The sequence below is a fragment of the Papaver somniferum genome, chromosome 1, assembly GCF_003573695.1.
Source record: "Papaver somniferum cultivar HN1 chromosome 1, ASM357369v1, whole genome shotgun sequence".
NCBI classification, from domain to species: domain Eukaryota; kingdom Viridiplantae; phylum Streptophyta; class Magnoliopsida; order Ranunculales; family Papaveraceae; genus Papaver; species Papaver somniferum.
Window position 1 is genome coordinate 202,125,167 of NC_039358.1, and position 14,790 is coordinate 202,139,956.

The 14,790-nt window shown below is 35.8% G+C and overlaps 1 protein-coding gene across 1 annotated transcript; it reads left to right on the forward strand.

The window, feature by feature from the left end:
* Positions 1–4,957: 4,957 nt before the first annotated feature.
* Positions 4,958–6,021, forward strand: LOC113335372 (CASP-like protein Ni6). Its single transcript, XM_026581438.1, has 2 exons — positions 4,958–5,490; positions 5,587–6,021. The coding sequence occupies exons 1-2, from the start codon at positions 5,086–5,088 to the stop codon at positions 5,800–5,802; spliced, it is 621 nt and encodes a 206-aa protein (XP_026437223.1). The 5' UTR covers positions 4,958–5,085; the 3' UTR covers positions 5,803–6,021.
* The last annotated feature ends 8,769 nt before the right edge of the window (positions 6,022–14,790 follow it).

Genomic DNA, 14,790 nt, shown 5'->3' on the forward strand with positions numbered 1-14,790 from the left:
ATTAGATCAAAATTGCATGAAGTTTGCGAACCAACCGAACTTTGTACACCAAAGTTCGGTTAGTTGAGAACCAGCCGAACATAATGTTGTAACTCCTAGAAATTCTATTATTTGAGAGTTCGGTAACCTGCGTGTTTGGAACAAGTAACCGAACTACACTTTCAGATGAGTTCAGTTACTTGTTCATCTCACGGGGCAACCAAACTACAGCTTCAGATGAGTTCGGTTACTTGTTCTTCATATAAAGTAACCGAACTGTTCAAAATCCAGTTCAAATACGGATCATTTTGAAGATTAACAAATATTCTAGGAGAGGATGGAGATGAAGAATCAGATGAGTTTTCATCATTTGAATATTCAAACTTAGTGAATTGGAAAAAAAATTATTTTCCATGTTTTTCTCCTTCATCTTCTCTAACTCTACTCTCTCAATAATTCTACTCAACTGATAATAAACTCATCTTTTAATTTAATCTCACTAATTGTTTTTAACTAAATCATTCACTAATCATAACCTAAAATTAATTAAGAGGGTAAATTAGGTATTAAATAAATAACTAGATATGGGATGACCTAAAATTACTTCTAATGTCTTTACCCAAAATAAAACCATGGTCCCCCAAAAAAAATCGTGGTCCCAAAAAATCGTTCTTTTTTTTGAACAATGTATTTGTTTTTAGTAGGGAAAATTTAAAGCTCAAGGGGGTTCTTCTCTTTTTAACTTCGAATCTGTTTGATTTTTTTAGTAGGGAAAATTAGGTTAAGGCCCAAAAAAATTATTATTCTTATTGGTAGGCCCAAAATATTTTTTAGCTACCGTGACACCCATAATTATTCAAAATTATAAAAAGAGAGTAACAAGACAAAGTTACCCTTAATATATTTACTTGTAAAAGGAAGAAATTTTGGATTTTCTATCTGCTCAGTAAAGAGTCTGCATAACGAGTTATGCGTCCTATTTTTTAGGGATATAATTGGTATACAAACTTGAATATAACACATCTAAAAAACCGTGCCTTGGAATTTTACAAATTTTATCTCGTTGGAAAGCTTTTAAAGAGCTCTACAAAACGAGTACAAACAACAATATCAAATTTTATTTTTTTTAAGAAAAAAATCAAATGGTGATTGTAATTTTAGGAAGAAATTTCAAAAACTGGATACATCACCATTATGCAGCCACCATAAAGGATGCATAACACATTATGCAGACACCACATCGATGCATAACAAATTATTCAACCATATTTTGATTTATGCATCCACTAGTTAGGTTATGTAACCACTAAAACAATTGATATGCCTAAAATTAATAACATTCTAACAAAGAAAAAGGATGCATGTCACGTTATGCAACCACCACAAAGGGTGCATAACAAATTGTACAACCATATTTTGGTGCATGCATCCACTTATTTAATTATGCACCCATTAAAACACGGTACAAACCTAAAAAATAACATTTTCACAAAAAAAAACAATCAATAATGAATTATGCCGTCATTTTCTGGACTGCATCACAAAATATGCAACAAAATTTGAAGCTGCATAACATGTTATGAAGCCATTTTATGGACAATTTTAATGCTAACAAAAACTTTGTTGCATAAATGGGTTACACTGCCATTTTCTCGAATGCAAAACTCTATTTTCTCGGATGCATGGCAGGTTATGCAGCCATATTTGTAGCTCTATAACAGATTATGAAGCCATTTTATTATCTTAGCTAACAAATAGGTAGCTGCATAATGCATTATGCAACCATTTTTTTGCTGCATGACAGATTATGCATACATTTTCGTAGCTGCATAACATATTATGCAGCCATTTATTGGTTGATTTTCCTACTAACGAGAAAAAAAAGGTTGCATGATGCATTATGCATCCATTTTCATGACTGCATAATAAGTTAACAGGTTATGCAACCATTTTTGTAGTTGCATAACAGATTATGCATCCATTTTTTCAAATGCATAATAGGTTGTGCATCCACTCTTTAAGCACTTGAAGGGAAAAAAATGTTTCATAATGTCTTGTGCAACCAGTTTCTCTGGTACATAACAGGTTATGCAGCCATTTTAGTGACTGCATAACAGATTATGAAACCACTACAGAAAAATGCATGCAACAATATAAACACCAAACACTAAAAAAACCATAAAAGTGAACTTACAAAAATCCTTCAACTACAATAAAATAATAAATATTACGATTACAACAAAATACAATTAGTTGTTCATCATCAACTAGAGTGGCACTACGTACTAGCCATCATCACAATCTGCAAGAAAAAATATTCAAATTCTCAGTTTATTCTCACCTTGCCAGTCGGTGAAAACAATGAATGATTTATTTTTTGTTCCTAGAAAAAACTCAAGAGAAACCAAATGAAAAAAATAGACCACAAGACGATCATATTAGTACAGTGAGGAGAACACAAGACGATCCACAACTTGAATTGAGTTCAAAAGTTCTCCTACTGAAAGTGAAATAAAGACTGAATTCTAACATTTCTCCATTAAACGATCCGAACCCCTGACTGGGATGACTACCGGGGGTTTCACCACCCTTCACATATTTAGTGAATCCTCTTCCATCCACATTATTACGCTAATTGTTCCATTTTACTTTCACACTGCTGACTGCATATCCAAACGTATAGTATATATAAAATTACAAAAATGATTGTACACAGTCCTTTTGTGTAATAACAGTGTTGCACTCCCAAATGAATAATCTCTGCATACTATCCACATGAATAATTTGTCAGCGCTTAATCGACATAACATTTCAGCATACACTTACTAAAATTGAACGGTTGCTTTAACCATTTGCATAGGATCTGTACAATTAGAAGTTTAGAATATAAAAACTTAATATGAATTTTGACAGTAGCTCATAATGTTGTTTTTTTTAATTTACTCCAAAATTTTGAAAGAGATATAACAGGACAGAAGAGAGAAAACACATTTAGTTCTATAAATCTGATTACATGGTAACATTTGATCATCAATCACCACCCCACTTTCTATAGGATAAGGAAAACACGAGATGATTTCTTATGGAGTATGCAGAAAAATTTAACAATGTGTAAATGGTTAGCATATATAATGACATTAAAAAATCTCACATTTACAAGATTAAAAGTGGTGTACTTTACTTAGCGGTGTTCAAATTGTTAGCAGTGGACGCACCTTAGTTTTGATGATACAGATTCCGTCAAAGAATGGCTTTTCTTTTCACCTAAAAAAACAAAATCACTTAATCAACCAAATCATCGGAAAAAATCAAATAAGATACAAAATTAAAAGCTAAAGAAATTCAAATCGATAATATGGGTAAAAAAGATTAAGATATCCGAATCGAAATCTGATCATGGATTTTCGAACCAGATTAAACATAGGGAGACAAAACAAAATCAGTACGGAATCCTAAATTTTTTTTTAGTAATCTCAAAAGATAGATCAAGATTAAATGATGAGAGATATGTACTTTATCTACAGGGTCATCTTTTTTGATTGAATCACCATAAACCACTGTTGATGACGATCTTCATCGACTCTTTGTTGATAAAATCATCACCTTCTCTCTCGCCTCTCTGGAGGTTAGTTTGGGAATAAATACAAAATGAAAATGGAATTTGGGAAATTATAGGCCCGGGAGAAATTTTGTTTGTCAAATTGGGTGCGCGCATGACTTTGTACGCCCGTGAATTTGAGAGTGGAAAAAAAAACAGAAAAATGGGTTTAACAGTAGTTTTCACTTTTTAAGTAAGGTATACAAAATTATTGAATCCGGTGAGTTAATCTCAAACTACCATATCACACCGAGTTAAAAAACAAACCATTCCACCGAGTCATATCACACCACGCGGCAGTAAAAAAGGAAATGAAACTATGTTAATCTCACACTGCCATTCAAGTAACCTATGAAGTTAAATATCAAGAATTATCTAGGGATATCAACAATTTCTAAGAAAATTAAAAATGATTGTGATTTTCTATTTTCAAGTGGCCTGCAAGATTAAGTAATCAAATTGAGTTAGTAGAGTCCAAAATATATATATAGCCCCGGCTGCCATATTGATACCGACAAATTGGTAAGTGTTGCACTAAATTAACCAGTGGTGATCAAACATGTGATTAACAACTTTTCCTCCAACAGGACCCTACAGAGGAGATCCAAAACAATAAATAATTCAAAGAAGTATTGAGCCTAAGGATAACCGGTCAAATTCTTCATCGGACGGGATAATTTTTTATAGATGCTGCTTACAAGAAAGAAGATTCGATCATGGGATATGCTTTCATCTTTTATTCAATGGATAATGAGTCTTTAATGGACATTTCAGTAGGGTCGGACTGGACATCTTCGGCTTTTCATTCAGAATCAAAAGCCTTAGTCAAAGCTTCAACTTGTTTAAGTTCCACTGTTACTCTAGCTAGTGATTGCAAAATGCTGGCAGAGACTATGAACAAGTGCAATTCTTCTCTTTGGAGCGCAGATAATGCCATTCAGACGACTATATCAAATTTGGAAAAACTTCCCCAAGCTTAGGTACAGTATATAAATAGGAAATTCAATTCTGTTGCAGATTATATTGCAAAAAAGCTCGGCTAAAGAAGCTGCGACACTGATCCTCACAATTACAAATTAGAAATATCTAAATAAAATGTTATTTCCAATATATTTGATAAAGACGTACCTGTAAATGAAATGCATTATATTTCTTAATAAATATATTTCCTCTTCTCATCAATTTTTTTTTTTTCAAAAGTCTCAATATGCACGTATGAATGCATTCGTAAATTTTGTGTTATTCCAACTTAATACTAGGCGGCTTATTAAACATAGAGAAGATGGCCTTTAAATCAACAATGTATTATTAATAATAAAAAAATGTATTAATTAATAAGCATGTGGAAACTTGAAAGTTATTGACAAAGTAGTACTAGTACAACTCCATAATTTCTGTACATGTCTATAAAGAAGCCAATCATTTCATCAATCGGATCATACGATACTTTCTCTTGCAACAACACTTCCGATTATCAAATCAGGTAATCTTTATATTCTCTAATCATCATGTCAACTGAGGAACTATTACGGCCAGCAACAGCAGACGCGTCTTCTGTCGAAACAGGGGGAGTATCAAATATCATAGATGGCTCCGATGATCTCGAAGCAGCTGTTCAGATCCAAAGCAGCTTCATAAGTTTGGCAGCAAGCTTAGGTATGAGGAAGTTATTGTTTTGGACTGTGTTTGTCGCTTCAATCGTCATACATACAAGTAAACAAACGGTAGATGATATCTCCGGCCATGGCGGCACTTCAAAAACAACCAAGTATACTCAATATTCATCTTACACGTACCTCTTGTCAGTTCTTTGGATAGTTTTTGTCTACACATTTTTGGCATGCTTAACTTCATTCTTCTTTGGGAGGCTTGGAAATAAGGCTTTTCTTCTCAAACTTCTAAAGTGGGATGCTGTAAGTTGAACTCTTATTTTTATTAGATGATTTTATTTATTAATTGTGAGGATTATTTTTGTTAATTTAATTTGTTTTCTGGATGGCGCCGTGCAGATGATGTTGACGCTTTTAGCTTCCGCTACGGGTACTGCTGGTGCTGTGTTGGTCATTGCAAGTAAAGGAAATCCACACGATGAATGGTCGAAAACATGTAACGTTTTTGATAAATTTTGCCGTCACATGTGGGCTTCATTTGGGTTGTCAATATTCGCGTGCTCTCTATTCGTATGGATTATTGTTTACTCAGCCGGCGCCATTCGAGCTCCTTGATTATTCAGAACCCTAAGATAAATGTTAATCATGTTCTCGATTATTTTATCAAAAGGTCATTGTAAATTGCGTCTGTAATTTACTTGCTGTCGTTATGGGTTGTATTTTCCGTCCGTCATTGTTTGTGGATATTATAGTATTTCGGCTTGAATAAAGTGTTATGGAGATTGTAACTATTTCCTGTTGGGATTATATGTTTTAAAAACATTATTAATTTTCAATAAATTAGTGTCTCATTTAAATAGTATTATTGTGACATTTATTCTTTCTTTAAAGAATAAATTAATTTCGTTTTTGACGTCAAAAACCGTTTTTTGTTGAATTGGTTAATGATGCTAATTACCAACTTATTAATGCATTTCATTTAATCTTAACATTTTTAGTGAGAGAGTTTTCTTTTATGTTTTGGTGTTAAAAAGAACTTGGAGAGTTGTTGAAATCTTTTTTGCTGTGAGAGAGTTTTTCTTTTATGACTTGGGTTTACAAAAGAAAAGATTTTTAGAGAAAGAAAAATAAGTGTGTGAACATCTCTTATTTTTCTAAATGAGTTTCTTAGCAAGAATAAGGTGTAGAAGTTTCACATCCTCTCACCGTGCAAGAGCGATTGTGTAAGAGATTAATCTCGGCTGTTTTATCCTGGGGACGACGCGCCATTGAAGAACTGCTTGCACAATCTTGGGCAGAGCCGCGAAACGTCTTAAAGATAGCGACCTAGTCCGCGACTCAGCCATAACGTTGTTTGTTTCGTGTTTGGTTTTGTTTCTTGTGCAGACATAATTCGGCAATTATTCCAACAATTTTAAAACGTTTTATTCTGCCATGGATATCAAAAAGAAAACAATTGCTTAAACGCGATAAGTATCACGTTTTATTTTTATTTTATAGGATTATAATCTGTATAATTTTTCTTTGACAATGGAAAATGATGCTTGAAATTTTAGGTAACATAATACCTAGAGTTAAATTTTATGTCTGATTTTGATGGACTAGGTTTGTAACATGGATAATATTTTTATCATGAATATCTAACATAGAAAATATTGTTGATGTGAAACGAATGTATTTTTATCTCCTATATGGAAACGAATTGGGTCTTCAGATTTTAACCTGATATATTAGACATCCTGAGGGTAATCCATGAGAAATTTTAGAATTTTTGGAGTCCTAAAACTATTTTTAAAGAATTTTAAAAAACTGCACAACGTTGCTGAAAATTTCTGACGAGCAGAAGTCCTTGTTGAATTCGCTTTTATGATCTTTGTGTTGATATTTTGTATTTGTGTATAATATGAAACCTGTAGATAAGGAACTTATCTTCAAAACCCATTTTGAAATTTTCCATTTGAAGTTTTAGTTTGAGAGACGTAGTGATTTTAAAATCGTTGTGTATGTTTTTCCAAAATATAAGACGTATATTGATGGTTTTTCAAATAGTGATTGTAGTAGTGGTAAAAACTGGGTCTTTTCAGACTTGTGAAGAAAATAATTTTTATAGATTTAAATTAAACAGGCAAGTAAATAAAATAGTTCAAACCTTTAGAGAAAATACCAAGACTAGGAATCCACCATTGACCAATTAAATAGCAAATTCTAAATAATATTCATGCAATTCTATCTTTAAAAATAATTCTAATATTTGCCTCAAATATATTTTTGAAGTAATAACTGTAATCAAAAAGTATAAAACATCAAAAGTTTTTAAAACCCAGCATGCTTCATCAAAATAATTCACAACTATTCAATAAAAACTAATATTTCAAATTCAATTCCATGCAAATAATCAAATAATAATATTGCAAATAAATAATAAAATTAGAATTATACCAATCAATATGGACCAATGGCTTCCTCCGTCGTCTCGGCTAATGGGTTTAGCTCCTCATCCCAAAGACACACTCACAAGATGAATTCATGGCTAAAATAGGTGTTTTTATTGATGAATATAAGATGAAACAGAAATTTGCAACGCTGTAGTGGTGTTACAGCGCCACTGTTACAAAGGGGTAAGTTCTTTTAAGACTGCTGTAAACGATAAGCCATTACTGCTGTAAAACAACGACACTGGTATTGTTATTTAAGACTGCTAAAGAACGACTGACTATGTGATTCTGTTCTTCGTGTTCTTCAGGATCTTCAATGGCAGCAGCAGCAGCAGCAATATCTCCTGTAACTTCTTCTTCTCGTCTATCCTCTACTCCCAATTCTCTCCTAACGGTTTCTAACCTTTCTTTGATGTAAACCAACACTTATATATCCCAACAGATCCATAAATCTCGACTAAATCCGAGAGTATTTCTCTTTTTTTCTTCTCGAGCAGTTGAGAGAATAATCTCTTTTCTGTTGCTTTGTACGCGTCCTATGGCCAGTTATTACGCTCCAAAATTCTCTTAAGACTTGAACAAGACTAGGTACATCTTTATCCAGCGTAAAACACTCCCAAAATTCTTCACAAAATCTTTGAAAATAAACCGAAAGAGTACGTATCCTGTTGAACTTTGATTCACTTCTCCCGGCCATTCTAGCCCAATTAAGCCCATGAAATCATCCATACTAGAATTGTATATCCATATCACGTCCAGCCCATGAGAATCAGTGATTGAATCTCATTAAAACTCGTCCGAAAATCCAACCCTAAATCTGTCTGGTGAAAGAAAATTTTCCCGCCAAAATTTTCTTTTGAATTTGAGAAGTTGACCTCCCCTTATCTGTGGCTGGTCTCCCTTTAGCAGATGCCTGGAAATGGGTCACCCCTTAGTAATTAGGTTACCCCTTATCCAAAATCAAGGGTCCGTATAGCAAGTGTCCTCTGGGGCATTTTCCGCACTTTTTTCGGGGTTCCTCCGGGGTATTTCGGGGTACTTCCGGTACACTTCTGGGGCGCTTCCGGTACTCTATCAACGGAGGTCCAAACGCCGCATTTTCAGCCAATTTCGCCGCAAAACTTATTCTTCTAAAAACACCTACAAATAAATAAAATATCCAAATAAGTACAATATCGAGCACTAACAATAATATAATTGAGATAAATTAGACACATAAATGCGTCTATCAAATACCCCCAAACTTATTATTTGCTAGTCCCGAGCAAATCAAAACTACAAAATAAAATTCTAACTCACTGTCGCAGGCATCGTCGATTGCATTTAGCGTATGCAATAAGCCTTTAAACCCCTAGGTGGCCCTAGTGGCCGAGTTATAGTCTCGGGAGGGCTTACCAGAGATATACCCACAAAACCTGTACTCCAGACCTTAGCTATCTACGCAGAACCTTGGAAGGCACTAAAGAATCTCCTTGGTTGGCATACTTATTGACTACAGGAAGAAGTACCCTGATGCGAAATTCCAATTGTTGTACACGAGTTTGCACTCAAGCATACTAAAATTCATATAAAGTGACAGAGCTCTACTCAGATAGTTGCACTATGGACATCATATTCGGAGTCAAAACTAATCACATGGATAGATCAAGAAGATGGATATAGAAAACATAGATGGTTTTGATGTTTACTAAGTGAACGACGTTTCCCATATCTGTCTGAAGGCCTCCGCCAAAATGAACCTATCCTAATGGATTGAGATACTAGTCTGACTAATATCAACACACTGACATATACAAGGGTACCAGTGGTCGATAACCTAACTCTAGGTCAACACAACTGGCATATACAAGGGTACCAGTGGTCGACTTTATTGAATTTATTCCTTTTGGTCAAATGGTCTGGTCTCAATTTCTTTCTTTTTTTTCAACTTTTTTTCAACTTTTTTTTTTTTTTTTTTTTTTCTCTTTTCTTTTTCAACTTTTTTTTTTCATGGTATCTCAATCACTCTAATTCACCCTAGCATTGGTAACAACTTGAATCGTGGGCCCCACGTATCACTTAGAGAAACATAGTTTAAAAACAAAATAAAATAAAAATAGAAGTGAAAAGGACTCAACGAGATATGGTGAAACTATCATGTTATTTCTAACACCTGAGCTCTGTGCTTTTATGAATAGACTCTTTAGATGTTTCCATCTAATCAGATTGGTTCCTCAAACTCCTACAATCAAAATGCTTCCATCCACTTAGATTAGTTAGTGCAATCCTCAATAGGCATAAATTTCTAGGCTCTGGAGTTTATTTATTGCAAAAAGGTGACAAAAAGTGTTTCTTCCCCACCCCCAAACTTAAATCTTACATTGTCCTCAATGTTCTAAAGATGAAATTAAAAGCATGAACAAGGAGAAACTATTACCACTGGAGGGAAAAGAAATAAGGAAGGATATTACCGTATCACATGAACGCGGGAGCCTCCCAGGAAATGCTAAATTTATAGTCATTAGCTAGACATCAAATACCTCAAAAAGAATTTTCACCTTCCAAAGTCGTATACCAATAGTCGAAACAATTGTGGGTCCATAAGACCAAATAGAACTGCCACGAATAGGAGACAAATGCTCAAGATTAGAAAAATGAGCAGATAGAGCACAACCTGATCTAAAGTTTCTCGCAAGACAACTGGATTTATCTCGGGTGACCACTTGGGCTTCATATGAGTGTCTCGGCAAACAGCTTTATCCGAAAAACGGGTCTCTAATATATGGATTTTTTCCTGGACATTATCAGGAGGATCGGGTTGTGGAGTCTGAATAGACTCATGGAATACCTCACTAGGCTCGAGTCCCAAGATAGGGACTTCTAATGGGGATAATTGACGATCACAAGAATCATTACTAGCCCCAAACTTAGGGTTTTCACTACTCTCACACAAACCTCTCATTATTGCTTGAATTTCCGGATCTTCCCAGTCCTTAAAATACTCAAGAGATTCTTCTAGTTCTCTACCCCCAAACTTAGAATTTTGGGTGCCTCTACAATGACTAGTCACAATGTTCCTAATTTCTAGACCATCGGGTTCTTGAAAAAGGTCAATTGCTTTCTCTAAGTCATAATCAGGTGGTTCATCCTCAGCTTGCTTCATATCTTCTATGGTCCACTCTAAGGCTTCCTTATTTTCTTGAAGCACGGTCTCTGGCCTACTTTCCTGATCACTATCCAAATCGGAAGCTATAATCACAGGGAAAGACTCGGGTGGGCCTAAAAATGTATAATTAGACTCCAACTCAGGAGGCTCTTTTAAATAAGGTGTTAAGATAGACTCAGAAGCTAGTAATGGTTCGAACCTATTTTTCCATATATCAATATCTAACATAGGAACAGAATCCAACAGAGCATTAACTTGTTCAATGTTACTATTATCGTCGAAATCCAGGCTAAAATGGGATAAACAACTCTCCAATGTATTTTCCGATACGATGTTTGGTAATGACTCCTGAACTAAGGTTCCTATCATGTTCACCTCTTCAATACATGTGCTATCTAGCTCAGAATGTAGCTTGTTTACATTAAAAATATTCAGCTCAATAGTCATATTACCAAAAAAAGATTCATGATACCATTTCGACAGTTTATGATCGCATTAGACGTAGCTAAGAATGGGCGACCTAAAATCACAGGTATTTGGTTCTCTGGGTCGGGGACAGGTTGGGTATCTAGGACCACGAAATCCACTGGATAAATAAACTTGTCGACCTCAATAAGAACATCCTCGATCACACCACGAGGGATTTTAACGGACCTATCAGCTAACTGGAGTGTTATCTGGGTAGGTTTCATCTCACCTAGTCCTAGCTTAAGGTACACATGGTATGGCAGTAAGTTCACACTGGCTCCTAAGTCAAGCAACGCTTTCTCAACACGGTACTTACCTATTGTACAAGCAATGGTAGGGGACCCTGGGTCTTTATACTTAGGAGTAGTGGTATTCTGAATAATAGAACTCACATGACTAGCTATGAAGGCTTTCTTCTGGACACTGAGCTTACGCTTTCGCGTACACAAGTCCTTAAGGAACTTGGCATAAGAGGGAATCTGCCTAATTGCATCTAATAATGGAAGGTTGATATTAACCTGCTTAAAAACCTCCAATATATCATTAAAGTTGGACTCCCTCTTAGTCGGAAACTAGCAGCTGGGGAAACGGGGCTCTGGGAACAAAGTGAGGCTCAACAGGACCCTCATTGGTCTCTTTGGAGACTCTATCAGTCTCCTCATTTTCTGGCTCAGCAGGGTGAACTACAGCATGTTCACTATCAGGCATGGCGACCTTGTTGTCAACTTTCTTTCCACTTCTTAGGGTTGTGACAGCATTCACATGATTGTACGATTTCTCTCCTTTGGGGTTAGGATCAGTGACTAGGGAACCTTCCATTTTCTCTCTCACTTATAAACTTAGCTATTTGTCCTACTTGAAGTTCTAATTTGGCAAGACTCTGGGAATTATTCTTCAACTCTTGCCTAGTTTCTTGTTGAAAGCTCATGTGGTTCTTTGATAGCATGTCATGGTTACTTACTAACATAGTGATAGCTTCCTCTAAGGTAGAGATCTTTTTCTCGGAAGTGTTCTGAAACTGGGTTTGACCTGAAGAGTTCTTAAAACCAAAACCTGGGGGAGGCTGAGAATTACTAGACTGGCCTTGACTCTGGCCCTTAGACCAAGAGAAATTAGGATGGTTTCTCCAACCAGGGTTGTAGGTTTCTGAGTATGGGTCAAACTTCTGACGGTTCTCAAACCTAGCATTGTTATAGACAGCATGGGCTTCTCTTCACTAACCTGACCTTCCCAAAATGAATTATCGGGCTCTATTCCACAACTAGAGACTTGAGAGGCTCTATTAGGTTCAACAAGGGACCTATTTTTAGTCTGGCCCATTTCCAAAGCTTCTAACCTTCTAGATAAAGCAGCAAACTTAGCATCTGACGCAAAACTCGTATCTACCATATTGGTGCTACTTCTATTGACCAAGAGTCTTTTAGGGGGTTCAACACAAGATTCCCACTGTTGGGATTTTTCAGCGATAGCTCCTAAGAAGGTAAAAGCATCATCAGCATTTTTACTAGTGAACTCACCAGCGCACATAGACTCAACCATGGCTTTGGTGGAATAGTCTAAACCATCATAAATAATCTGTACAAGTTTCATATTATCAAATCCATGGTGAGGACACTGAGATAGGAGATCATTGAATCGCTCTAAAAACCTATAAAGAGACTCTCCTCTTGTTGCACACTAGCACTAATTTTCTGCCTAACAGCTGCAGTTTTATGCTTAGGGTAGAATTTCATATAGAAGGCAGCGATAAGTTCCTGCCATGTTTCTATGGATTCAGACGGTAGTTGTTCAGCCAGGTCTTGGCTTTGTCTCTCAAAGAAAAGGGAAAATCTTAAGTTTCAAGACTTCATCGGTAAGGTCCTTTATCCTAATTGTCCCACAGATTTCCTCAAAGTCCCTAATATGAAAATAAGGGTTCTCATCATCTTTTCCTAAGAATATAGGGATCATTTGAAGAATACTAGGTTTTATCTCGAAATTAGCCGTAGTGGCTGGCAATTTAATGCATGAAGCTCGGTTGGTCCTAGTTGGGAACATGTAATCTTTCAAGGTTGCCATCGCTGGCACAACAGAAGTACTAGGGGTACTATCCTCACAAAGAGACAGATTCTCAAAACAGAAGTTTCCAAAAACAGGGCTCTCAAAGAAGAATCTTCGAGCTCCCTGCTTAAATCAGAAGAACTACTAGGTTTTTCGCTAATCAATCGACCTAGAGTATCTCTTTTCCAAGCCCTAACAAAATCGGGCATACACTAAAAAGAATTCAAAAAGAAATAAAAATCCTAACAGGAGGTTCTAGCAAACACACAGCAGGCTGACTCGACTTTACCACAGCAAACCTAAAGATTTCTAGCAAACAACAAGCATGATGGCTCCACTTAGATTGTTTCTAGACCAGCTTCTAATCCTTCGAAAGGGAATTCGTTACAATTTGAGCACACCCCTCTGGAATCAATCCGAGCCAATGTAAGTTGAATCGAGGCGAGGGAAGCTCAATGGAGCTTTGATACCCAAAACCTCACCGATCCAATGCGGCGCAGTCACGCATTCAACTCACATAAACCGTCAAGAACTTTGAGGTGTGCCTAAAAGAGTAACCAATATTTTTCGAATGATTGTCCTGTTAAGCTCGATACCCTATAGGTCTCTTTCTAGTCCAAATTTTAGGCTTAGGTTCGCTTTAGGTTTCGTTTTCCTAAGGCGGGCAAGAAGGGAGCGGTATGAAATCCGAACCCTTATCTTTTAGGCCAGCCTTGCCCTTTACTAGGAATTTAAAAACAGTCCATATTCAAGTCCTCAGCATATATTCACCTTAAGGAGTCCAGTAACCCGCTTGCAGGAGATTTCGGGGTGTTTAGAATTTTACCTCCCGTACCAGACGGGCGAAGAACCGCTGAAGTCGACTCGGGCCACGACTCCTATGTCGTGTGCGAACCCGAGGGGCCGAGACGATATCGTAATCGTCGTCCTTCCCTGCACACAGTTTTTATTTAAGGGTACCCTTCCGTAGGGTTTAAAAATAAAAATAAAAATGTCCCAAAATTAATGTCCAAAGTCCATAAAAAAAATACAAAAGAAAATAAAGTCTAAAAAAAAATTACAAAAATAAAAATGTCTCTCTTTTTTTTTTCTCTCTTTTTAACAAAATAAAGAAAATCTTCTTCTTTTCGCTTCTTTAGCTTTGGTTTTCACTCCCAAACTTTAAGTAAATCACCACAAGCTTTGGAAAATTTATCTCTCGCTCCAACTTCAAAAATCTGCAAGGAAACAAAAAAAAACCAAAAACGTAAAGAAGAACAAGAATAATAATAAAAAAATAAATCCAAAAAAAATGCTACCTAAACACAAATCCGCGTCGGCGGCGCCAAAAATTTGATGGTTTTCCAAATAGTGATTGTAGTAGTGGTAAAAACTGGGTCTTTTAAGACTTGTGAAGAAAACAATTTTTATAGATTTAAATTAAACAGGCAAGTAAATAAAATAGTTCAAACCTTTAGAGAAAATACCAAGACTAGGATTCCACCATTGACCAATTAAATAGTAAATTCTAAATAA